The 27,697-nt window shown below is 44.5% G+C and overlaps 1 protein-coding gene across 1 annotated transcript in view; it reads right to left on the reverse strand.

Annotated features, from left to right (window-relative positions):
* COG6 (component of oligomeric golgi complex 6) overlaps positions 1-27,697 on the reverse strand; it is a 75,551-nt gene that overhangs the window by 27,850 nt on the left and 20,004 nt on the right. Inside the window, exons 8-12 of the mRNA XM_075562892.1 lie at positions 24,908-25,001; positions 12,071-12,199; positions 11,903-11,994; positions 10,644-10,708; positions 5,076-5,167 (exon numbers count right to left, since the gene is read on the reverse strand). Of these exons, the coding sequence (XP_075419007.1) occupies positions 5,076-5,167; positions 10,644-10,708; positions 11,903-11,994; positions 12,071-12,199; positions 24,908-25,001 (472 nt within the window). The remainder of the gene's footprint in view (positions 1-5,075; positions 5,168-10,643; positions 10,709-11,902; positions 11,995-12,070; positions 12,200-24,907; positions 25,002-27,697) is intronic.

The raw sequence follows: 27,697 nt of genomic DNA on the forward strand, positions 1-27,697 counted from the left end.
AAACAACCATGATTTATATTTCACAATCTTTAGCAAAACTGCAGGTTAGAACAGACACTCAAAATATTATCAACGCCTATCTTTACTCTGCCTTTGTTGTATATTTCGTTTTGAGTAAATGGACATTCTTTAAACTTTAATTCTAAGTAGTAACTTCATCGATGCTGTTGCTGTTAGGTGCTGTCTGGCTGGTTCCAAACTCATAGCAACCCGAAGTACGACACAGCATGGCCCTGCTTCAGCCACTGCATCAACACGTCTCATCCGAGGTCTCCTTTCTCACTGATCCTCTACTTAGAAGACATCCTTCTCCAGAGTCTTTTTCCCTTCTGATAAAATGTCCAAAATCCTTTTAGTAAGGCAGTCTCAACATACCAGCTCCTAAAAGCTACTCTGGGTGTACATCTTCCAAGACAGATTTACTCGTTCTTCTAGCCAAAAAAACCCCAACCCCCAAACCAAGCTCAAGTACCATCGAATCAATACTGAATCATAGTGAGTCTACAGGACAGGGCAGAACTACCCCTGCGGGTTTCCGAAACAGTAACTTCTTACAAGCTTCTACAGCCCCATCCCGTCTTTCTCCCGAGGAGCGAGTGGCTCGTCGTTTCGTACTGCTGACCTTGTAGATGGCAGCCCAACGCACAGCCACTGCGCGGCAGGGCTCCTTAGTCTTCTGACCGTCATTCTTATGGTACATTAAGGATTGTGTGCCAGCACACTATCTATCCATTCTGTGGGATTCTTATCCGTTTGCTCAGCCTTCACATGCACGTGAGGGACTGAAAACACCAAGGCTTGGGGCACACACACCTTTGGCTCCCACAGTCCATTTGGTTTTTAACACTTCTTGTGCACGGGATTCACCCGGGGCAGCCCATCACTTGGCTTGCTGACTGCTGCTTCCCTGAGCATTAATGTGAACCCAGGAAGGATGAGATCCTTAGCAACTTTCACCATTTTTTCTGTTTATCATGTCTGCTGGTCTAGTTGTGAGGTTTTCCATTTTCGTTACAATGAAGTATAATCCACAATGAAGTTGTGTCTTTGATCTTTTCAGTAACTCTGACTATTTGTCTTCATTGTACATATATTTTGAAATAACATATTTTATATCAATTATAACACTGAAATATTTGAAATTTAAATACTTCTATTTTATTAATCCTGTGACAGTCTTTAATCAAAACTGTTAAATCATATCAATGGCTTGCTTACATTGTTTCTCAAATTTACAGTTGCCTAAATGACACTATGTTTATGGTAATAATTATGAAAAAGCAGATATTGTGAAACAATTGCACTGCATGGTCTACAGTCCGCATCCCAGGATATTGTTATACCTCATCCCGGGAGGTTTCCATTTGTGCCAGGACATAAGTCAACCTCGTATATAAAATATTTTCCAATTTTATTCATCTAATCCTTCTAATTCATGTACTAAAAGTTCTTTTAAAATATTGAGACATTTTCTGTTGATATACAAATAGATTGTAATCTATTAAAAATCATACTTTCTGAAGTCACAATAATCTATCTATACATAGAATAAAAAGTAAATTGCTATGTAGGTTTTTAAAATACAATAGCATTAATAAATTCTGGTAAGCAACTAGCTAAAAATATGTTAATTGACAGATATTATACCATACATGATAAATTACAAAAGCAAATGCCAATGCCACATATTTTAGTATATTTTAAAATTACCATGAATGTGTATTCCTATATAAATCATGCAGATAAAGCAAATTATCAGTAAAAGCAAAAACAAAAACAGATAAAAACAATAGCTAGAGACAAACAAGTTTCTAAACAGGTAGCCATAATAATTTTATTTTATAGAAAACAAAAAAGGCATTTCAGTAAAAATAGTGTAAACCTAATGTCAAAATAAATTAGAAAGCATTCTAACACATATAATGAAAATGAGTACTTCCATGTGAGGTGGGGGGAGAAGGGTGGGGGGTGGTGATACAAACATAAGCAACAGAGCAAGAAAATGTAATGAAAGCGAATAAAATTTGCCAGGCACTGAAATTACTTGCAGTGGTTCTTCTAGCAATGTTCTTTGTTACTGCCATGGAACAACTTTTTCCTGGTGGGTCTGAGTCAGAGGGGGAGAGAAGGTCCTGTGAAGATGACGACTCATTTGTGAGTGACTGCGAGCAAAGTTCACTGCGATTGCAACTCTAACGTGGGGATTGGCCCAGTTTGCCATCCTGCTGGGTACAAAATGAGATCGTTCAGAAGCAGAAGGGATCTCACTACCACCAAGAAAGAAGAGTAAAGAATGGAGCATGTTCTTTGGACCCCGAGATCCCTACATACTGAGCCTCCTCAATCCAGAGACAGCAAGCAGTGACACCAAAAGAGGAAGGGAAGTGGAAGCCACAGCACCAGAAGGTAGAGCAAGAGACAGAGCAGTGGGCTTCCCAGCCATAGAGTAAGTAAAACTAAGTGCCTCTAATCAGGAGGCTGGTTCAGAGTGGGGTGCCTCCGGGCACTCAACTGGGGGAGCAAGGTTTGCTGAAACACAAACATGCTGCCTTTGGGCTAGAGCTGATGGAAGAGTGGGTACCTACTGAGCATTTATCAGCAGCCCTGAAAAAGACTTTCCAATTTTGCCTGAGCAGGGCAGAGGTCATGGGGCAACATGGTTGAGATGCCAAGGGCCAGAGAAAGGCCTGCCTATGGAAAACCTGTCCTAGAAAAAGAGCTGTGTCTTTAGCTTTTCTGATCCTGAACTGTAAGCAACCAACTTCCCTAATAAAGCCCATGAGCACACGTCAGTTACAAAGTAAGGTGAACCTGTTTCAGGTCTGTTCTATCCTAATGCCCCTGCCCTTAACCAACAATCAACACTGTGGCTTCTCTGCTGGGCAGTGCATTCTCTGCTTGGTGGGTGCACCAACTTGGCTTCTCTGCCAGCTGGCTGCCTTCTCTGTTGGACAGGTCGCTCCCTTGTTGGCCTCTTTACTTTAGCTCTTTGCTCAAGTTTCCCAGAGCAAAGCTCTCTGCCTTTGGGCTGTTCCACTGCCAACTGGCCCAGCTCACAGCCAGGATAGCAGCCCGCTCAGCTCTCTCAGCTGCTACTTTTTTAGCATTACCCCCTGCTTTCCATTAGGCCTCTCTACTCTCCGGTCTGCCACCAGGCTTCTCTGTCATTGGGCCTCTCTGCCATCAGCCTTCCTCCTTCTGGCCCCAGCACAGCAGTTTCAGACTCCTCCGCTCTCATAAAGCTCTGCTTGTATGCCAGCAGCTCTCTCAACTGCAGATTTTAACTCAGGCCCGGGACAGTTTCAGGCACAGGGTCACCTTGTCCCAAAGGGCACACTCCTTTCCCAGCTGCTGCCAACCAAAAACCAACTCACTGCCAGCACGTCAATTCTGACTCATGGTGACCCTACAGGACAAGGCAGAACTGGCCCTGTGGGTTTCTAAGGCTTTAACACTTTACAGGAGTAGAAAGCCTCACTTTTAACCCAAGCAGTGGCTGGTGGTTTTAAACTGGTGACACTGCAGTTAGCAGCCCAACACATATCCACTCGGAGGTCTTAGAAACCTGTGTGTTCAGCCCTTTATATAGCCAGCTTCAAAGTCAGGCTGCCCTCGCCAGGCACCAAGAACCCATGAGGTGAAAGTCACATCAGGATTTTACAAAGCACAGCATTCCCTGGCAGCAGAGTCTGGGTGCTCTGTGGAGCAAAAGCAGCAAACTCTTGGGGAGAAACAGCGCTCCGGAAGTCCTCCAGGGGCTTCTCCAAAGAACTAGGGCAAAGGCGCTAACTGCTCGGGGTTAGAGGGCAACATCTTTGTAAGCTTTTAGTTTCTTCTGAAGAACCGAAGTCCAGAAATCCATTCACAGCAGCCCTGCTGGATGGAGGAGCTATACTCAGGTTTCCAAGCTGGGAATTAGTGGTTCCCAAAGTGGGCACTACAGTCCCCTGGGGGGTCACTGGAAAACGCCACGAGGGCTTGAAAAACAGCTACTTACCCCTTATCCTGGAGTATGGGCTCTAATATCCCAGTGTCTAACTACCTTGGGGTGGGAGTGTACTGAGTAATCTTTTTTTCTTGAAAAACGGCTGGTGGATCAAACAAGTTTGGTAAGCCATGTTATAAATATTTCCAGGGCAGAAAGCCCCATCTTTCTCCCACAGAGCACTTGGTGGGTTTGAACTGTCAACCTTGTGGTTAACAGCCTCATGCTAAACCCACTACACAACCAAACCTAAACCAAACTCACTGTTATAGAGTCGATGCAAACTCATATCAACCCTATAGAACAGGGCAGAACTGACTTGTGACGTTCTGAGACTGTAACTCTTTACAGGAGTAGAAAGCCCTGTCTTTCTCCCATTACTCTACCAGAGCTCCTTACAGGGTAAAATGTCATATAATATAACGCACTGCATTGCAAGCTATTACATGTAAATGCCCTGAAACAAAACCACAACACACCCACACTTCATCTCCTCTAGGCTTGGGAACACAGGCCTATCACAAGGTTCCGGGAAATGACTATGCTCTCAGAGTTGGCCGGGGGATCAGGGACTCCAATGACAGGGTATAAGCAGGACAGTGAGGATAAGCTCCAGCAGACAGTCACGCAGGAGTCAGTGGAAGAGCGACCCGTCCAGACTGGAGAAGGAGGGGAGAGGGCAGCAAGAGAGGTGCCGGATGGGAGAGAGGGAGGGAGCACGGTGGGGGGGTCAGGGAAGCGGGTTAGCAAGTGGTGGTGGAGAGGTGCTACGTGGTATGTGCAAAACTGCAACAACATGATCAACGTGAGAACTCGGGTAGGTGGGTGGGTGTGTGTGTGTGTGTGTGTGTGTGTGTGTGTGTGTGTGTGTGTGTGTGTGTTTGTTGGAGAGGGAAGGAAAAAGAAAACGTGAGAACTCAGAGAACACACGTGTACGGGGCACGTCGTGTGACACGTCATAGGAGACAGAGGTTTTGCAAATTGTACTCAGCCCGGCACTTGGGGAAAATGCAAGGCGCCTTCACTGGTTCTCAGTTAAAGGGACCACCACCACAGGAACTTAGCAAGTGTGTCAGGCCATGTCACTTACCTAATTGTATGGTGGTAAAATTTGAGGAGATTAGAAATTTTATACAATAAAACTGCTCCGGGTTCAGCCACTATCACTTGCTCAATTCGAACCTATTGAAACATGTTGGAAGTTAAACATTGCTTAAAAGCACAACCCTTCTTCATCAATCACATGCATTCGAAAATACAGACCCAATGTGTTGCACAAATCACCCAACACCTCTGAGCAAGTGTCTTTAAGTGTCACATCCTGGGATTGTATCATAAGGGGAACATTTTAGCACAGATAATCCTCACCAACAATAATTTATTACCTACGACATTTGGCTCAAGTAACCGGTTGTGAACAGAAATATCAATACAGTGAGATCATTTTGGTGGTGCATCACCAGTGCCTGATAGAATTGAGTTCAACACTAAATCTCAAAAGCAGCTGCTCCAGCCCTCAGCACAGGTTATCAGTGACAATACGCTCCTCTGCTGCCAAGGACTCAGACCAGATGGAAGAATTCTACTCTGGAAACTGTTCTACCGTATTTCTTCTTCTAGTAACCAGAGAACAGAAAAGCAGACACATGCTAACTTAGCACCAACATATTTGTCTAATTATAAGCTTACTAGGCCAGCAGTTCAAAGCCACCAGTCACTCAGCGGGAGAAAAATAAAGCTTTCTACTTCTGTAAAGAGTTAGTCTCAGAAACCCACAGGGGCAGTTCTACTCTATCCTATAGAGCAGTGGATCTCAACCTATGGGTCATGACCCCTTTGGGGGTCGAACAAATCTTTCACGAGAATCGCCCAATACATAACAGTAGCAAAATTACAGTTATGAAGTAGCAACGAGAATAATTTTATGGTATTAAAGGGTCACAGCATTAGGAAGGTTGAGAACCACTGCTATAGGGTTTCTGTTCTTTGAGTCAGAATCAACTCAATGGCAGTGAGCTGATGAGAGGGCAAAATAAAAAATTGTATAAAATGACAAACAGTCTCAAAATTAATTACCAGAAGTATTTTCTAACAAAACTCGACCCAATCTCTAACAAAACCAGTATCAAAGCCATCCAGTCACCATGCTGACTCACAGTGACCCTACAGGACAGGACAGAACTGCTCCTGTGGGTTTCCAAGGTTGTAACTTATTACGGGAATAGAAAACCTCTTTCTCCCACCGAACGGCTGGTGGTGGAACTGCTGCCCTTGCAGTTAGCAGCCTGACACATTACCACTATGCCACTCATCTCTACAGCCCTCAAAATGAGCACCGGGCACAGCACGCTGATAGGTGCTTCTTTACATCTTGCACTAGATCCACGCACGGTGTCTAGTCTGGATTCCAGTACAAACACAGACCCCGTGTTTTCTGCCTCTTTCCCAGAGCCGCAGCATCTGGTCGAACGGAACATACGCAGCAGATGTTGAGTTCGTGCTTGGGAAAGTTGAAGCTTCTCGGCACTGGGACTTGGGCATATGCTATATTGCTTACAAACGCGATTTACTAAAATGAGCTGGGACGATGTGTTTTTTTATCGGAATTAAACAGTGATGCCCTTAGAGAAGTGAACGGACCTTTACATTAACACGCCCAGAAATGAAGCAATGGTGTAGATGGCGACAATGCTGTGGACCGGTGGCATCTGAATTTCAAAATCACATTGTCAATGTTCCTATTGCTTTGGGGTCTGTGGCTGCCATGGTCAACTGAAGGATAGATCCCATCAACAAGGGGCGCTGGGGGCCCAGTGGGCCCACACAGGCTGCTAAGCAAAAGTCAGTGTTTCCAGCAGTCCCCACCAGTCAGCCCTCCATGGGGACAAGGGGAGATGGTCCAGACCCTATTTGTATCCTGGGAAGCCCCAGGGAGCAGTTCTCCTGTACTCCAGGGTCACTCGAGTTGGAACTGACTCCAAAGTTCTGAGTTTTTGTGGGATTTTTATTGTTTTTTGCCCTATCAATAGGAATGGAATTTTCTGAGTTTTTATACAATGACTGGGGTAAAATATAAAGGATTTTAATGGGAGACAGGTAGCTCTACATAATTGCTGACAGATGCATTTATTAGTACTATTCACTTTCTGGCAACCTGCCTTCTAGAATTTTCAGATAGGCATAGGAAATGACTCTCTTCCAAGTCCCTTAAAGAAGGAGAGCAAGGAGGGGAGAGAGAGGAAAGGGAAGGAAGGTGGGCGGAGGGAGGAAGGAAGAGAAAGTAAAAGGCTATGAGAGAGCGCAAGCAAACAATGCCAAGGAGGCCAGGAATGGAAGCGGGCTCCCCTCTCCAGAGCCAGAGCTAGAGCAGGAGCGACAGCGGACAGTGTTTGTGAGGGAGGGGACAATGGGGCCGGGGAGATGACAAAGCTTCTTCACCTCACTAGCTGTGTGGAGTGATTCTCCATGCCCCCGAGCTCAGCTGCACGGGGCAGCAGTCTCTGGTGGAGACAGCCATTTTCATGGAACTCACCAGGACCGTGGAAGGTCAGGGAGCATGAAAACATTTTTGCTAAAAGAGCTAACATTCAGATGTTGCCCACGTCACTCCACAGTCTAAAAACGGGCACACACAGGTGGGCTCCTGAGCACACAGCGAGTCTGATGTCTCCGGCTGTGCCTTCCGGGTGGAGAAACAGGAAGAGCCCCCATGCAGACCAACCACAGCACCCTCTGCATGCACGTACGATTTGATTGACATCTCTTCTCAAGCATGGAGCTTGGCTTTTTAAAAATGAAAATCATCAAAGCTATCTTAAGGCATACATTTACGAATGGGTGTCTACTACAGACATCACTTCGGGGAGCTACACACCGGGCTGCTCCAGACAGAGACACCCTTGTCGTCCAGGCGCTCTGCATCCATAGCGAACTGGGCCTCAGCAAGCCACTGGGGCAGTCCCACTCTGGCCGACAGGGCCGCTAAGAGCCAGAATCAACTCATGGGACTTAGTTCGGTTTGAGTTGTGGGGTTTGGAATATTTCACTTTATTACACAAAGAAAAGGTTCAATGCAGGATAGAGTCAAACAAATGCATAAGTATCTTAAGAAGAGGTCCCATTGCTCTGCAACATTGTTTCTCAAAACCAAAATCTCCTCTGATAATTCATCCCTACATAGAAAAGACCAGAAGACATTTATGCAAATCACCGATTTCATGCACCATTAGAGATGTACTAATCAGAAGGATGAGATTTGATACTAATGGAATAGAAAAAGCAAATGTATCACTTAGAAAAACAAATGAAAGTATAATTACAAAAGAACTCTTAAAGTAAGGTTGGGTTTTTTCACCCCCTCAGCTAAGAACTCTAAACAACAAAAATCTGGGTTCCTACAGGACAGGCTAGAACTGCCCGAGGGTCTCCAGGGCTGTAACTCTTTCCCGGAAGGAAAGTTCCATCTTTTCCTCATACTGTGGCTGGTGGCTTCACACTGCTGACCTTGAAGTTAGCTGCCCAAAGCACAACCCCCCCACACCAAAGGGGCCCCTTAATATACCTCCTAGTGGGGTCATAAAGGAAGAACATTCTTAAAATTACTTTACACTCTCTTTGAAAATACAAAGGAAGGAAGGATACCAGAGTGTGTTGGACAATTAAATACCCCACCATCAATCTACCGTGCTGTGTAACTACAGTGACTCCTGCAAAGTGTTGTGTGTACTGTGCAGCACTATTACTATTAAGTGAGAAAAATCTTAAGATTTCTGTCACTTTAGACATTAAAGGGAGTATTGCTCTTCAATTACCAGGAAAAGATTTTTTGCTTCTTTATTATCGTTATCTTACATTAAATTTCCCAAGTGGACGAGGCAAGGCCTTGCAAGTGTGAGAAACACCTTTATAAGGCTCTCTATTGAGGAACAATAAAATGAGAATCACCAAGTAGTTTAAAACAAAGGCTACTTTGGAACATATAGTGAATGTTAATTTTAACATCACAGTATTTCTGATTGAGACTAGGACAGGAAAATTCTAAGGTCCATCCCAACACTGATGTTCCAGAATTATGATACTTCATGCAACCATTTTATTTTTAAAATGAACACACCATAAATACAGAGCGAGGAAAAAAAGATAAGGCATATTTGAATTTACTCACTGAAGGGATGAGGTGTTGTATTTAACTTAATGTAGATATAAAAAGGCAAGAAAAGTACAAAGAAAGCTATTTTTGTTTTATCCTTTTACAACTGATCTTTCAAACAACGGCTAACATAGAAAGCAAGAAATGTTTAATATGAACTGACAATGTCAGGTAAGTACTGAACTGCTAACCCAAGGTCCACTATTCAAACGTATCAGCGACTTGGGGGTGGGGAAGATCAAGAACTCTATCACACGGGGCTGCTGTGAGTCGGCATGGACTTGACGGCGCTCTCGCCCACTGTTATCAAGTCGATACCAACTCCTAGCGGCCCGAAAGGACAGGCCAGCACTGTTCCTGTGAGTTTCCGACACTGTGACTCTCTACGGGAGTAGAAAGCCCCATCTTTCTCCTGCAGAGCCACTGGTGGGTTCAAACTGGTGACCATGCAGTTTGCAGCCCAACCTGTAACTGCTATCCCACCAGGGTAATGGGTAATAATTTTAAAAGTGAAACTGTATCATAAAAACATGTCATGGGGAATAAATTAAAATCATTCCAAAATAAGTTACTTGAGTCCTAAGATGACCTAATAATAATAATAATTAAATATTTTGAATAATGAATTTTCTTCAAGTGTGTCATCTGAGATTTCCTTGCCTGGCCAAAATGCCAAAGGAAATCTTACAAATGCAAGACACTTAGTTTTAAAACTTGATTCTTAGTAGCAATATATCACAGAACTCTTACTTCAATTACTGCATACAAAGACAATTTACCAGGAAAAGTAAACCAACAAATAGTGCAAACTATCCTGTAAACAGTAAGGAAAGAGTAAGGCTGCAGGCCTCGTAAGCAGCAGACACCGCGCCCGTCCCCTGACAGGATCTCACTGAGCCCTCGCAGCACCCTGTTCACTCCGTCTGCTGATGTCCGGGTGACACAAAACCACACGAAGGCACAAAGAACAAGTTCACACAACTACAGGGCAAAGTGGGAATTCTATCCCAAATCTGGCCCCAAATTCTGCTCAATGTACTATAAATTGTGTGGGCAAAAATAACACGTGTAAACAATTTTAATCCCTGGATTACTCAGTATTTACTGCTGTAATCAACAGATTTTGTTACATAAACTTTGATATGTCATAAAGTACGTTCTTAGTCATCTGTCAAGAGTTCACAGACGAGCTGTCTCAATTAAACAGACGTTACCTGCCTGGGTTTTAAAAACCACGATGGAGAAGATAATACATATAAAACTTAGTCCGTATCTGCAAACTGGGAAGATTTCAAATATTTTTTCTTAAGGAGCAAAGTGGCGAGGCTTTTTTCACATGTTTTATTGTCCTACACGGACGTGCTCATCCAACAAGACTGCAGCTTTCCCTTCGGCTGCATTTGTTTCCGTAAACCCGTAAGAACAAACAAGGCCACGGTTTACCTAGATATGTCATGATGACGTTAGTTGCTCTGCTTCGATTCAACGTTTTTGGGGAAAAAAAATTACCTTCAGAGGTCTGCACACGCCCTCAGTGATATGCCCAACAACTTCTTGAATACTTTCTTCAACACCTAAAATTATTATTTTAATTAGATTTATTCTCATATTATTCCTTTCTTCATTTAAGTTCAAAAGACTAACAAACAATAGGGCATACGGTTACTTGGACTATTAACAAATAGTTAAGAGAACCAAAAGAACACTTTACACGTAGCTCAGTACCTTTTCGGATAGTGCTCATTTGTGGTACAGGCGCCCTATGGCCTAACGGCTATGCGCTGGCCTGCTAACCAAAAGGTCAACAGTTCAAAGCCTCCAGACATGCTCCCTAGGAGAAAGTTTACTACTCCAGGAGCTGAGTGAAAGGAATCTAGTAATACTAGGTCACACGGTTCCTCTTCCCCTCTTCTCAAAATGATTACCCTTCAAACTCCGAAAGAGACATTTAAAGGCAGCTGTAACTAAGAAGATTTGAAACTGTGTCAATGGACAGAATTCTAAACAATACTAAGTGGCATTCCATGAAATCAAGACCCAAGTTGAAGTACATTTGAGAAGCAAGGCGGTTATTTTCACAGATGTTAACATAGTCACATATGCAAGGGTGAAAATAGGTTGGGTGGTAGAACTGGAAAAAAAAAAATGTACCTTAAAGGCCTAAAACTAACTGTTCAGCCTCCGAAAAAACCACTGCCACAGTGTCACTTCTAAGACAGAGACCCTAAAGGACAGTGTAGAGCTGCCCCTTTGGGACTCGAGACTAAATCTTTGTGGGAGTAGAGAGCCTCGTCTCTCTCTTCAGAGCAGCTGGTGGGTTCAAACTACTGACCTGGAACTTAGCAGCCCAACTGGAAACCCACCAGGCCAGCAGGGCTCCTTTCACCCACTCAGTCTCAGTTTCAGTAAGTAAGCAGCAGATGATGCCATCTTCTGCCTGCCTATCGACTTGTGAAACGTTTGCCAGGGAAAACCCTATGGCGCACGCTTCTACTCCAATACACGTGGGATTACCATTGGACGAATTAACAGCGGCAATAGGTTGTTTTATAAAGCTGTAAACATGTGAGCAATAGAGTGAACTAGGCTTTCATGACGGAGAAATCTTCTCAGCAGAGTAAAGAGGAAGATTAATTAGGATGCTCAGGGTCCCATCCAGATGGCGAATGCTTTTCTCAGGGAAGACAGTGGCACTAAGAAGTGAAACTAAGAAACTGTGTGTTGTTGTCCATATTTAATCTTCGGCAATAATGAACCTTTTGGCTTACCTTGTGCAGTCACAAGCTTTAAAAGAGCTTCAAGATGTTCCTTTTCAGAAGCAGTAGCTTGGTGGAGCCACGCTAGCATATCTCCAACATACCTAAATAACATGGGATGTTAATAAAGACGGCCTTCAGAAAAACGTCGACTATGATAACATTGTCTGAGTACTATACCTCAAAGGGTCGTGGGAGTGCATTTCAATGGGCCGGGGGGTTCCTCCCTGGCCCCCTCTTGTCAGAGCATCAATAAAGCCACGAACAACTGTACTTCTTCTGGCTGTTCCAAATTCATCCAGCGTATACCTAGAACCAACAAGGTGTGTAAAGAACAGTTTTCTTTCTACCAGTACAGTACACTATTTGTGAAGCTTGAGGTACGAAAGCCTTACTTAGACACTCTCTCGAGCAATGTTATTTTTAAAGGTACAATATACTTGGAGGGTAATTTTGAAAATTCAGATGGAAAGGGAGATATTCTCACTCGTCATTGGAAAGAATGTTGGGATCCGGATGAGAAAGGGGGGAGAAGAGGGCAGTGAAGGGAAGGGTAGTGGATCTGGTCCAAGTAAACTATCAAACCAAGGTGGAGATCCTGGGTTCTGCAGCCATCAATATATTATAATCAAAACGTGCTAGCCTACTATTTAACCTGGTGGCCTAGTGGACTACGCACTGAACTGCTAGCTACACGGTCAGGGGTTCCAGTCCACTAGCTCCTCCATGGAAGAAAGATGAGGCTGTCTGCTCCTGTAGAGATGAAGAAATCCGCAGGCAGCAGTTCTGCTCTATGCTATGCAGCGGGGCTCTGATTCAGAGCCGACTGATGGCAGTGAGTTTTAAGTTTACACTGAAACGTAAGGGCACCATGTCTACTTCGCAGAGACTACTTATGATCAGAACTCTGCAACTGAAATAATATGACTTTTCCAATGATCACCTCTATTCTTTCCCCTCAATGGAAAGTTCTATGAATTTTCAAAACTCAAGAAAACAAAATCATCTTTATAATACTACATCAGATTTTTAGACCCGGTAACTTTAAAATTTCATAAACACAGTATTCTACCAGATCAAATATTAACGATTATTTGTCACTTAAAAACACAATGTAATAAAATTTCTCGACAGTTTCCAAAAGAAGTAATTTCTTAAATTAAATTGCTTTTGAAAATTTCTTTTGCTCTTGGTTGCGGTTGCTGAGAATGTACAAGACAGCACGCACCAAGTCAACGTCCACAACTCAGCGACCGTGAGCACATTCTTCACGTTGTCTGGCCATACTCACCCTCTCTTTCTGAATTGCTCCGCCTTCACTGACATAAACTCAATGTCCCCTAAGGATCTTATCTAATCTTCTGAACTGTCGATGTGACCCCATATACGCAGATCCTAAAAGACCATAAGGCTCCTTCTTCAGGAATTAAGCTGACCACTGGGGATAATTTTGGTTTAAGGTTCAAAGATTATCTCAGGACAATAGTTCCAGATTCATCGAGACTCCACAGCTTTCAAAACTCCTAGAGATCCCTGAAAACTTTAAATTCTGCAATTTCCCCCTTTGATCAGGATTCAGCTATAGACTCTTTGATCACTATATTCATTAATGGTAGAATGTTCCATTCGGGCTTCATGGCAATGGAGGCAATTGTTCATAGAGGTGATCAGCCCTGTTACCCAGTTCCTCCTCTTACTCCTGAATCTCCTTCTCCTCTGGCTCCACGCAAACAGATGTACCTGGGCTTGGCCACCTGCAAGCTTTGAAGACCGCAGGCATTACGCAATGAGCCAGGAGGCAGAACAGAAGCCGTAAGCACAATTTAGGTCATAGGACTGGGACGGCTCAGGAAACCATGATCCTAGTCTCCAAAACCAGAAAGCAAGTCCCCTGAGCTGTGTGGCTGCGCACAAGCCATCTCAGCAGCTGCTCTGTGCTTGTCGCTATAAGCATATCTGTTAGGGGTTGAATTATGTTCCCTAAAATTCTGTGCTGTGAATCCACCTCTGTGCCTGTGGCTATACTCCCATTGGGGAATGGGTGGTCTCTGTTATGTTCTTAATGAGGCAGGATTCGTGGAAGGTGTGCCGAGTCAATCTCTCATAAAGTGTAAAAAGAACCGATGAGGGAAGCCGAGATGGGGGAGGAGTCAGATGTCAAAATCAAAGAAAAACAAGTAGGAGCCAAAGCTCAAAAGAGACAAGGACCTTCCTCCCGGGCCAACAGAGAGAAAGCCTCCCCTGGAGCCAGTGCACTGACTTCAGACTTCGAACTTCCCAACCCATGTGAAAGTGAAACTCTGCTACAGCACTACTTGATAACTGAGACAATGGCTTTCACACAGCCTTTGGCAATTCAACATCTCACAGGTGCACACTTACTGAGCTCCACGACACTAGCCAGCTGGGCCACCCTAGCCGTAATGAACGCAACTTCCCCATCCTGTAAACAGAGACTCGGTGATTTATAAGCAATGGCTCGCTTCTCCATGCACCCTCCAGGCACTGGCAGTCACCAGTAAACACTGGCCTCTGTCCACTTGCCTTTTTACATAAGTGAGCTCCTTTTGCAAGGGGCTAGTCACTCAGCAGAATGTCTTCAAGCTCCATCCACGGCGTGACAGGTATCAGGACCTCCTCTCACTGCATGGTAGGTAATGTTCCACTGCATGGGTGTGCCGCACTTTACTTCTGCCATCCTTCATCCAGTGATGGCACTGAGGGGTTTCCACCGTTTGCTTCCTGTGACTAGTGGTGCAATGAACACTGGTACACAGGTATCTGTTTGTGTCTCTGCGTTCAAGTCCTATGGGCATCTACCTCCAAGTGCAATGGCTGGGCCACATGGCAATGCCAGTGTTGAGCTGTTAGAGAAACTGCTACAGTGTGTTCTGCAACAGCTGCGTATTGATGTGCATTCGCATCAACAATGGCTAAGGATTCCAATTTCCCCATTCCCTCACCAAAGGAAGCTATGTTTGCTTTTTCCAAAAATCGTATCATTCTAGCTCAACGTGCCTATTTCCACTGACTCATGACTGGTGGGCACATTCTACTGACTAATTTCCACTGTTGACACAGTGGTTGAAGCACTCAGCAGCTACCTGAAAGATGGGCAGTTTGAGCCTAGCAGCCACTCCCTGAGAGGAAGATGAAGCATTCTGCTTCCGTAGGACTGACAGGCTTGGCAGCAACACGGGCAGTTCTATCCTGCCCAGTAAGAGCAGGACCAACTCGGTGGCAGTGAGCCTAGTGTGGGTTGAGGAGGACTAATGACTTCGAATGTATTTTTATGTGTCTGATGCCATGTGGGCGGCCCCTTGGATGAAATTTTGTTGTTTTTTTGTAAGATGCTGTCTGTTTGCTGATTAGGTTATCTAAATCTTTGTTGATAAGTTCTTGAAGTTTTATAAATACTTTGGCTTTCTTATGTTTAATTTTATTAAAGAAAACAGCAAAGTGGCTCATAGACATAGATGTCTAGAAATCTGAATCTTTTAAGAGTGTACACCATTTACTAGGCTGTAGTGTTCTCTCTCTCTCTTTCTCTCTCTCTAGGCTGTAGTGTTCTCTCTCTCTCTCTCCTTGTGTGTGTGTAGCTAAAAGGTAATAATTTTAAAATTGTGCTGACATATTGGTATAGCAAAGATAAAATGCAGTATCGAGTCAAATTTGTCAAACTGTATTACTGTCTTGTACTCGTTTTCTTCTTTGAGAAACTATTGAGAAGAAAATGCTAACATGTATTTTTTTCTCTTTAAATTATAATTGTGTTTAATGGATAAATTTTGTTTAATGGATATTGTTTAAAATGCTTACCTTACTTACTTTTATGAAATAATAATCTTATCCTCAGACATCCACAAATCACAGCAAAAGAAATTCTACTAACTGTTAGATTTTTGATTATATAACACTAGCCCTCACTCCCAGGGAGTCCTGGTGGTGTAGTGGTTAAGCACTGGCTGCAATCTGCAAGGTCAGCAGTTCAAAACCACCAGCCTTTCTGAGGGAGAACGATGGGGCTTTCTACTCCTGGTTCAGAGTTGCGGTATCAAAAACCCAACAGCAGCGGCAGTTCTAGCCTGTCTTTAGAGTCCCGTGATCAGCATCAACCCAGTGGCAGTGAGGGGACCCTCACTCTCAGGGCCCTACGGATCACAGCGAGATGCCTACATGGCACGATTCCTTGCTCTAGGACATATTACAGTGAGAACAAGTGTGATCCAAACCAAGTGAAGCCTCTGGTGTTCTCAATGGGGAGGGAGACAATCAAGCCTAGCAGACACTGGGATGTATAACAATGAGCAATATTGATGCCAATTTCTCAGCAGAAATATATTTGATTAAAAAACAGTACAAGCTACAGTGAGCCCCAGCAATATCATCTATAAACATGAAGCATCTTTTCTCAAATATGAAAGAAAACTTACTTGATCAAAAACTTCATTGGCCATTAAGGGTCAAAAAATCCAAATGCCTATTAATATAATTTCATGTTAAAAGTATGTAAATATACCTACAGTTACAAATCAGAATTTAAAAACTCCTATTTTGATTAAGCTTAGCTATAATCAAACTTTTGATTGAAGGACAATGAAACGATGAAAGAATAGTTGAATCCACTCTTACTAATGCAACTATTAGTAGATAATGGAAAACATCAGTTTTGAACATGTAAGCTCGCTCATAAGAAATTTGTAACCCCAAATCATCAGTTTTTAATTCCCACTTAACATAAATTTCCTTTTAAAGAAATATCAGTACTTGATTTATCAAAAGTTAAAAATACATTAACATTCCAGTTATATACTACATACTAAGAATTCAGTATGGCAATTCTAACCAATTAATTCAATAACATGACATTTTCTTTGCACATAATTCCTCCAAATCAAACCCATTGCCATCAACTGACTGAAACTTTACTCACGACTAAAACGAACTCATACACTGCCCTCTGGTGGCTAATGTGATACATTATCATGTGTGACCTAAATTGAGAAAACCACCACTTTGAGGTTTTTTTTCCTCTCTGGGCAATTTATTTTCAGGAATAGGTCAGCAGGCCCTTCTTCCTAAGTCTGCCTTCGTGTAGATTACGTTCTGCTAACACTTCACATGCTGCTCATCTTTGACACTAAGTGGCACAGCTTCCGGCATCACAGTCGACAGGAGCTCCCCGAGAAGGGGCAGGGAAGTTGGCCCATGAAAGTCCCATGAGCAGCAGCAGAACAGTGTCTGACCTCGTAATAGCAGATGAGCCGCTCGATGGGAAGACACGCAATACACAGCTGGGAAGGACTCCTCCCTCCTAACGACCTAGGGGGAATAATTCAGGGGACTTTCAATGATAGCATGTCACAAAGCAAAAAGAAATTAAACAGCTGAAACAGCCAGCACTTAGCAAAATGTGCACTGCACAAGCAGACTCATTGCCCTCAGACTGCTACCGACTCATAGAAAGCCTACAGGGCAGGACAGAAGTGCCCTGGTGACTTTCTGAGGCGGTAACTTCACAGGAGGAGAAAGCCCCGTCTTCCCGCAAGGAGTCGTTGGTGGTATTGCAGCCCCACGTGTCAGCACCACGGCACCAGGGTTCCCCACACAAAGCGCGACTCTAGGGAAACTGCAATCTGCAGAGAAATGGGTACAGAGACACCAGTGAGCGGAATGGACTGGCAATGGCCATTCGCAATCGACCAGCAAAGCCAAACTGAAGAGGAGTGAATGGTGTCCAATTCATGGCCACAGGGAATGTGTGAAGGTCTATCCTGAATCACAGTGCTGTCAGTGATGGGGAAATATCCAGCCACACAGAGGGAAGACCGCTTAATATGACTCGTGCGGGTTTACATACCAGTCACTCCGCCAATGCCAAAGGGGAAGAAATTGAAGATTCCCCCAACCTCCACAGTTGAAATTGAGCAAAAATGCCTTCATAATTACTGGTGACTGGAACATGAAAGTTGGAAAGAAAAAGATTGGGAGCTGGAAAACGTGGCCTTATTGATGAACATAATACCAGACATCACATGAGAAAATTTTGCCAGCCCAAACAACTTACCACATGTACTCGTGTATAAGGCAAGTTTTCGGCACATTTTTTAATGCAGTTTTTTGGTAAAATTAGGTGCCTTGGCTGCTTTTCGGGCCAGCTTATACTCGAGTAAATAGGTATTCTTTGAAAGAAGAGCATTAACAGTAACTATCCAGAAGGACCCCGTCAGATGGTATGATAAGTGACTACATGTGTGCGAGGAGGCCGTCAACGTTCAACCACTGAGAAGGTAGCCTACATCAAGAACCAGTGGTGTTAAAGAAATGTCTACGCCGCAATGAAGGTATCAGGAAGAACAAGCCCCCAAGAACATGAAGAATACCAACTGAGATGTTTCCATAAACATATGCGGCCCAAGAGATGCTCTCCCACCTATGCCAAGAAATTTAGGAAACAGGATCCATAGCATGCCCAGTCCAAAGAAAGGGACCCAACAGAAGGCGGGACTTATCCAACAACCCCATTCATGTCACATGCAAGCAAAACTTCCTGGAGATAATTCAAAAGCAGCTGTAGCAGGACATCAACGGGGACTAACTCCCAGAAATTCACACTGGATTCAGAAGATGACCTGGGCTCCCACTGCTGATATCATATGGATTCTGGCTGAAAAGACAGGATCCCAGAAAGATGTTTTCTTGACGATGCAAAGGTATTTGATTGGATGGATAACAAATTAGGGATAACGTTGTAAAGAAGAAAAATCCCACAAAACGTCATTGTGCTCATGCACAACCGGCACATGGACAGTTGTTGGAACAGAAGAAGGGCGGCCTGTGCGGTTTTAAATCAGGTGTGTGTCTTAGTCAGTCTGTCTGCTGAGCAAATCATCCGCTGGCACCAGGACCGGAGGCCGGCTCATTATCTCCCTGAGGTATGCAGGTGGCACACCTTGCAGGCTGAGACTCGAGAGGACTTGAAGCACACCCTGATGAGGATGAGACGGCAGCTTTCAGTGTGGACTGTACCTCAGTATACAGAACACAAAAATCCTCACAGATGGACCCTGAAATAGGCAGGGTCATTTGTCAAGGATTCCATTTTACTTGGATGCACAATCAATGTCCATGGAAGCATCGGGCAGGAAAACAGTGACGTGCTGAACTGGGAAAATCTGGCACAAAAACATTCTTTATATGTCGAAGAGCCAAGATGTCACTTGGAGGACTAAAGTGTACTTGGCAGAATCGGTATTTTAATCACTTCAGATGCATGCAAAAGCTAGACAAAGAAGTCTGAAGAGCTGAGACTTTGGGATTATGGAGTTGGTGAAGAATATTGAAAATACACAAATATAAATATTGAATATTTAAATATTATAATAGGAACAGTCACAGAATATTAAAATTAAACAAATTTCTCTTAAATAAGAAGTATAGGCAGAATACTTCTTAGAATGGAGTTTAGAAAGACTTCACTTTACAAACATTGAGCATGTTATCAAGAAGGGACGAGACTTCAACCCAGTGCGCCAAGATGTGAATGCAACATACCAGCATGAAGCAGCGAACCAGTCGAGAGGTACGAAGGGCCGGCCCCAATCCCAACTACGTGGACAGCTGCCCTTCCCTCCCCCCAGAAGAATTTACTTCAGAAGACAGCACTGAAGCTACAGCTCAGGGAGAGGGACATGTCTGATCAGAACACACAGGAGCAAATGAAGGGGGATCACTAGCATGATCCCAATTCTACCTTACAAATCCAGCTAGACCAGAGGAAGTACACTTTACAGATAAGAGCTGGAAACACAGGGAACCCAGGGCAGATGAACCCCGCAAGACCAGTGGTGAGAGTGGCGATACCAGGAGGGTGGAGGGAGGGTGGGTAGAAAGGGGGAACTGATTACAAGGATCTACATGTAACCCCCTCCCTGGGGGACGGACAATAGAAAAGTGGGTAAAGGGAGATGTCGGACAGTGTAAGATATGACAAAATAATAGTAATTTATAAATTACCAAGGGTTCAAGAGGCAGGAGGGGAGGGGTAGGAGGGGGGGAAATGAGGAGCTGATACCAATGTCTCAAGTAGCAAGCAATGTTTTGAGAATAATGGCAACAGATGTACAAATGGGCTTGACATGTGGATGTCTGTATGGATTGTGGTAAGAGTTGTACGAGCCCCCAATAAAATGATTTTAAAAATAAAATAAAAAGGACTAGTCCCCAGCAAAAGGCATCAGGCTTAGTGCAGTAGAGGGCTGGTGGAAAGAGAGGGCCGTCAGCAAGAGGGACTGGCGCAGGGGCTGCAACGATGGCCTCAAGCACAGCAGCGACCGTGGGGATGAGGCAGGTCCAGGCAGTGTGTCCTTTGGTTGTACATCGGGCCACTATGGGTTGGAACCAGTTTGACGGCGCCTAACAAAAACAATAGCCACCACTTTGAAAATAAGTATAAGGTTATAAAGATCAGGTTTATGGACTATACTCACTTGCACTTTCATGTTATGTAGATGTCCCCTCACTCTAAAACAATTAGGGGGCTGGTGGCATTATGAAGTAAGCTTTGGAATGCCAATCTCAAGGTATGTGGTTCAAACCCACCAGTTGCTCTGCAGCAGAATGATGTGGCTTTCTGCTACCATAAAGATTCACAGCCTTGAAAACCACACGCAGGGTCACAAGGCATCAGAATCCACGCGATAGCAGTGGGTTTGGATTGGTTGAAACAACTGAACCGATCCCTACTGAAGCCAATTATCACTATCACTTTCACTTACCGCATAAGCAGCTTTTAAATCACCAAAAAGCCTTCAAGCCTGTTCTTGCAGTGACGAGACACCTCCTGCTGTTGAATCAGCTCCTTCTCACAGTGGCAATCACAAGGTCTCCATACACTCCCGGAAACAGACTAGGGGGCTTCAACTGCCAGCCTTTTCCTGAGCATCCAAGCCCTTTCATCTCTGTATTTCCAGGGGCTCCATTTGTGCACTAGCAAAAAACACCTCACTCACTGCCTTGACTTGATGCCAACTCACGGCAACCCTTTAGGACAGGGTGGAACTTCACCCCCCTGTGAGCTTCCGAGACGGAAACGCTTTACCGGAACGGAAAGGCCCGTCTTCCTCCCACTTTTTGCACTGCAGTATAGCTAAAGAAGTACCTTACCCACCTGTTCTGACTCAACTACAGATTCCACTCCAAGACACAGTTAGTAATGGATCTCATTGGTAACCTGGGGATGCTTAAAGGCCAACGCTCTCTTTAAAGAAACCCTTGTGGCGCTGTGAGCTAAAAAATCAAGTTCTAGCTTTGAGGTCAGCTGTTCAAACCCAGGTTGTCTGCTCCCAAAGACTTGCAGTCTCTGAAACCCTCTCTATATGGTCGCTATGATGGCAGTGGGGTTTTTCTGATCTGGCTCACTTTGAATATACGAGTTCTCTTCATCAACTCAAATGAGGCTTCAAAAAGGTAGTGAAAAACATTCCAATGTCCCCTAATTTCATTTTCCATGAACTTTTGGACGCTCCCTCAGAGTCCTGAACACCTACTCCTTCTGCACTCAATTTCTAAATTCCTCTCAATTCATAGCAGCGCTCCCTGGGTTTTAGGGCAGAATTACATTCTGCAGTTTTCAGTGGCTAGTTTTAGGGAAGGTGATGTCCAGACCTTTCCTTCTATGATGCCTCTGGGCAGCTGGAACCTTCAGCCCGTAGGTTAGCAGACAAGCATATTCATCATGAGAACCACCATTTGCACGCATGCCTATCCCCGTCACTTAGCCTTGTGAGTACATCTTTGTCTCGATACTGGAGCTCTAGTATTCAAGCATGGGCAAGGTCTGTACTGTAAGCTTTAAATGCACCTTTTCATTGCCTTTCAAAATAAAAATAATCGTTACTCCAATGTGTGCACCAAGCCCTGTGCTAAGTACCTGATGTGAATGATCCAGGTTAGACTGCACCACAGCCCGGTAAGACAGGCTCGGTAAGCCCGGTAAGATAGCTCAGGGACGTCAGGCTCGCAAGTGTCCAGGCCCTTCTCAAGAGCTTAACTTTTAAGCCGTTATATAATACTGTTGTTTGCCAAGTGATGATCAAGATCGTAACATCGTAAAAATGGGTTTCCATGGCAGCAGGCGACTGTTCTTTTATAAGTGTCCTAATATTCAAAGGCATGGAGCAAATGTTAGCCTGCAATAACACTTTACTGAAATCAAGTCCTACCCGTTTTCAGTTCTAAGTGGTCTTGACATTCAACGGCAAAACTAAATACACTCAATGCCACGGAGTTGATTTCAACTCATAATAATCCTAAAGGGCAGTGTAGAACTGTCCCTTTGGGTTTCCAAGACTTTAAATCTGTACTGGTCTAGACAGCCTCATTTTTCTCCCATGAAGCAGCTAATGGGTTTGAACGGCTGACCTTGTGTTTAGCAGTCCAATGCTTATCCAATGCACCAATGTGGCTCCTTTAATATTCAACACCAGTATCTTATGTAATGATTACATAATTACCTGTTAACTTGAGTGAAGGGGTGAAGTCTAGCCTGTCAATCAGGTCATAGTCAATGATGTCTCTGTATGAGCATGGCCTGTAAGTTATTGTGCCAACTTTGCTGATAAATACATGTGGGGTTAATTAAAGGGCTGGGAGATAAATAGCTTGGTGAGCCTCGTCTGTCAAGTTCTCGGGTCTCTTGCTTTGTGATGGTCGGACCAGGGTGCTTCTCCCTTAGCCAGTTCCCTGCTCCAGCTGGAAAGGCTCACTTCCTGCAAGACATCCCCAAGGAGAAGCCGCATGGACCTACCCCGATGCAACCCTGGGTGCTGGCAGCCATGTAAAGACCCCTGCCAGCACTGAGATGCTTACACATTCACTGATTCGGTTTTCCTCCTGCAGTCGGTGTCATAGTGTGTGTTTTGTGAGATGGAGGAGGACTTTGTGGATTGATGTCAGACATATGGGTTAATGGACTTGTGAGGTTGGGATGTTTTCTCGATATGCACTTACCCTTTATATAAATCTCTCTCTTATTCATGAGTTTCTGTGGATTTGTTTCTCTAAAGTAGCCAGACTAACATAGCCTTCTCCTCAGGATTCTGGGAACTCCTGTCTTCCTTCCTTGAGGTAGCCTACACACTCTCTCTGCTTCACATGTGGCTTAACAACCCACCTGAAACAATGCTGATGGCAGCCAGAGCCCTGGAGCTGCAGAAACCACATGGCGACCCACACCAGGGCTTAGATGCTCCCACTGCCACTGGATCCAACCTGCCTGTGACCTTCCTGCATTCCGCATCATTGCACGTGCTGAGTCTAAAGAGGAATGTTTGTACTAGTATCGGATATATGGCCTAATATCAGACTTATGGACTTGATCTGCACGTGCCTGGGATGTTCTCTTAATATACAACTAGTCTTTGATACTCTTTGATTACGCATATATAAGTGTCTATGGATTTGTTTCTCTACTCAACCCGAACTAACACACCTTAAACTGAAAGGGCTGGGGAAGGCAATACCAAAGTGGATACAATTGGGCTGCTAGAACCATAGGGGACATTGGTGTATCACATATATGGAGGCTTCACAAAGATGGGGGGCAGGGGGTGGGATCTATTGTCTTCTCGTTCCATTTCACCAAGACCTTTGCAAAGGTCTCGCTCACATGCACAACAGTCACGGACCTCCTTCGCTACCAGTCCACTAGGCACGGCCAACTCCTGCAGTTAACTCCTGGAAGACACGTGTTTTCTCAATCTCACTCTCACACCTACTCTTCTCTCAACCTGACTGTCCTGTTCTCTCTTCTCATCCTGGCAAAGGCCTCTGCAGCCTCCCAATGGGGAGCTTTCTCGGCGTTCATCTCCTTTGCCCACAAACTACTGGAGCCCAACTGCAAAATGCCACAGCACTTGGGACAGAATCTAGAATGCCACTTATGTATCCCATGAAAGTGAAGTTTGGATATATCAGCTTCAATAAATTATTACAATTTGAGCGCAGAGTTTTACTGATATTGTACAACCGAAACAACTGTCTCAGCATTTGTGTTTCTGAAACTTGATTCTAGAAGACATACAGTTCCAGTCGGGAGCCTTCGTGGTGTAGTTAGTGGGTTACTTCGTGGGCTGCTAACTGCAAAGTCAGCAGTTCAAAATCACCAGTCACTCTCTGGGAGAAAGATGAAGCATCCTACTCCCTGACAGTTACAGTCCCAGACAGCCATCTCCTATTGGGTCACTATGCATGGGAACTGACGGTGTGGCAGTGAGTGAGTGTCAGTGAACGTTCCGGTAAGGGGAATGGGGAAATCCTCCAAGAGAGAGGAGTCTAAATGACTGTGTGGAAGCTGCCTGGCTTTCTGATCCCTGAATTCTATCGCCTTTCTGGTGATCTCTCTAATGATCATGTTCGTGTTATTGCAGCCTTTTTAAGAAAACACGTTTAATTTTTGTTTATGTGAGAAACAAAAGAATGAAATTAAAATACAGAATTGTGTGTGTATGTGAATAACATATTGGATTTTTATCAACGCATCACCACGTATCTCATGGCTGGCAGACACGATCGGAGTCCCCAGTCCCTCTCTTTTCTTGCGTATTGTTAACAGAAGACTGCATCCTAGATTCTTCCTCCATCTCTGGGGAATTACATCTCTCAGTCCCCATTTGGCCTCCTCTCTCGGGGCAGAGTTGATAAGGATATTTTAATTACTTATAATCCCTAGCTAGTTAATAAAATGAGGGATTGGAAGGACGCCCCTTTATCTCCACATAAACAAGAGGCCCGAAATATAAGGCGCCTGTCTTTTCCCACCATTTCAGCGTCTACGGTATGAGATATGCAAATAAGTTGATGTTCCAATGATAGGCATACAATGAGGTGAAAATACCAGTGAATTATCATAGATATTGCTCACACTACAGCATAAGAATATGGGAACACTGGGAACTAATGCAGATTAGCAAAGAGAAGGTAGGTTTATCTTTTTGTCATTAGGAAAACGTCACCCACTTGTATAAGACGGGTCGGTCCTGCAGGGCTTCCATGGCCTCAGTCAGTACTGGGGATATGTCACATGACTCTTGTGTCAATGCTCTGCATTCACCTGAAAAACAATGAATATTTTAGCTCCTTTTTCAATAAAGTCTGTTCCTTATCATGCCCATTGTGGATGCTGGAATATAAATTCTATAGCAAATATCACATTCTGAAGCATCTGCTTTGGAAAAGCCAAGAGACTGTGCCAATCAGAAACCAGTCTGTGCCACCGCCCACATGAAGCCTCGCTTCAACGTGCATCTCACTTTCAACGGTCACTTGGGCCATCCGGCAGCACCCCAAGCCTCCGTTACTGCTGTAACAGTCTCCAGTGGGGAAAGCACTGACCGCTGAAGAAACAGTGACAGAGTCGCACGGCAGCGCGCTAGGTGCAATGGGCAAGAGGTGACACTGAAATCACATCGCCTGTTTCTTTGCTCAGAGACCGATGCTACAGCAGCTTGCAAAACTGATTTCTGTGGCTCATTAACATGTGGCAGTAAAACTTTAATTTCAAAACAGTCTGGGTTTAAAACTCTTTGAAAAAGCCTCTAAGCTTACAATTTGTTTTACTATTCTAATTTTATCCAAGGGCATCCTGGTGGTGTAGTGGGTTACGCCTAGGGCTGCTAACTGCAAGGTCAGCAGTTCCAAACCAACAGGCACTCCATAGGAGACAAGGAGGCTTTCGCCTCCCTAACTAACGACTGTCGCAGGAACCCGCACAAGCAGTTCCACCTGCCCTCTCCTTGAGGTTGCTGCATCAGACTCGACTCAATGGCAGTGGCTGACAATTGTACCCACACATTTAGAGCCTAGTTGGAAATCCCTAACTTTTTAATATGTGAGAACTTTATACTAGTGGTATATTTAACTGGGGGGGTGAAAAAAACATGCATATGGAATTAAAGATATCTTAAAATGGCTTCTTGGGAGAAAGGCTTCCTGCTCCCATAGACAGTTGCAGTCTTGGAAACTCACAGGGGCAGTGCTACCCTGCCTTATAGATAGAGTCGCTATGAGTCAGCATCGACTCAAAGGCAGTGGGTTTCTTGGTTTAAAATGGCTTCTTAGTCCCTATGCGTGAGAAGCCCACTCTTTGGAGTCTTTGTGGTAGATGTCATGCAAACACAAAGAAATGTGAGGCGGTGCCCTTACAAGGTAGTGTGCTACTAAACTGTAAATAAATATTCCAGAAATATGTGTCCAGAGATGGGGAAAGACACTGAGATCCAATGTCCTCTGGAAAGCTCCAGGAAGGTATAGCATTTACGCTCAATCTTGAAGGCTGAGCTCAAATGCGGATGCAGAGAAAGCCAGACGACAAGAGTCCAGAGGGGAGAAACTCGTGCGAACAAGAAGAGCGGCAAACAAAGGGACAGCTTCTGGAGCTGGACGGGAAGCCATCAGACTGGAGCCAACACAGCGCTGGTGCCACTGGCTGACTGGGCCTAACCCCAGCTCCTTCCCACAGGCAGGTGGCAGCGCCAGTCAAAGGACCGTCCTCCCGCACCACGCTTACTGGTTGGAACTATTGTTAGCAGGCCCCTTCTTTAAGCAGTCTATTAAAAACGTTCTTAAACAGAAGCATGCACACATTAGCTAAGGCAAATAAACCTCTGGTGGTGGGGAGAGCAGCACCCCAAAGATGCCAAGACCCTCATCCCTGGAACATGTGTTTCCTAACATGACTTTGCAGGTGGAATTAAGATCATACACCTTACACCAAACAGAGCATATTGGATGATCCACTTGACCCCCATTAAGTCCCATAAACCTGTTAAGAACTTGGCTGATAGCTGTCAAAAGAGATAGTGTCTGGGGTCTTAAAGGCTTGAAGGTGAACAAGCGGCCATCTAGCTCAGAAGCAACAAAGCCCACATGGAAGAAGCACACCAACCTGTGTGATCACGTAGTTCTGAAGGGATCAGTTATCAGGCAACAAAAAACAAAAAATCATATAATTGGGTGCACACCTCCATGAGACGACTGCTGAAGACAAACGGGTGCATAAGCAAATGTGGTGAAGAAAGCTGATGGTGTCCGGCTATCAAAAGAGATAGTGTCTGGGGTCCTAAAGGCTTGAAGGTGAACAAGCGGCCATCTAGCTCAGAAGCAATAAAGCCCACATGGAAGAAGCACACCAGCCTGTGCGATCACGAGATGTGGAAGGGATCAGGTATAAGGCATCATAAAAAAAAAAAAATCTTACCATAGTGAATGAAGGAGGAAGTGCAGAGTGGAGACCCAAAGCCCATTTGTCGGCCAATGGAGATCCCCTCACAGAGGGGTCTAGAGGAGGAGATGAGTCAGTCAGGGTGCAATGTAGCACCAATGAAGAATACAGCTTTCCTCCAGTTCCTAAATGCTTCCTCCCACCCCACCCCACGCCCCTACCACGATCCATATTCTACCTTGCAGGACTGGATAGGGCAGAGGTTGTACACTGGTGCAGATAGGAGCTGGAGGCACAGGGAATCCAGGGCGGATGATACCTTCAGGGCCAGGGGTGTGAGGGGCGATACTGTGAGAGTAGAGGGTGAGTGAGTTGGAAAGGGGGAACCGATTACAAGGATCTACATGTGACCTCCTCCCTGGGGGACGGACAACAGAAAAGGGGGTGAAGAGAGACACCGGATAGGGCAAGATATGACAAAATAATAATTTATAAATTATCAAGGGCTCATGAGGGAGAGGGGAGCGGGGAGGGGAAAAAAGAGGACTTGATGCAAAGGGCTTAAGTGGAGAGCAAATGTACAGATG

This window comes from Tenrec ecaudatus, chromosome 11, assembly GCF_050624435.1.
Source record: "Tenrec ecaudatus isolate mTenEca1 chromosome 11, mTenEca1.hap1, whole genome shotgun sequence".
In the NCBI taxonomy this organism is placed as follows: Eukaryota; Metazoa; Chordata; class Mammalia; order Afrosoricida; family Tenrecidae; genus Tenrec; species Tenrec ecaudatus.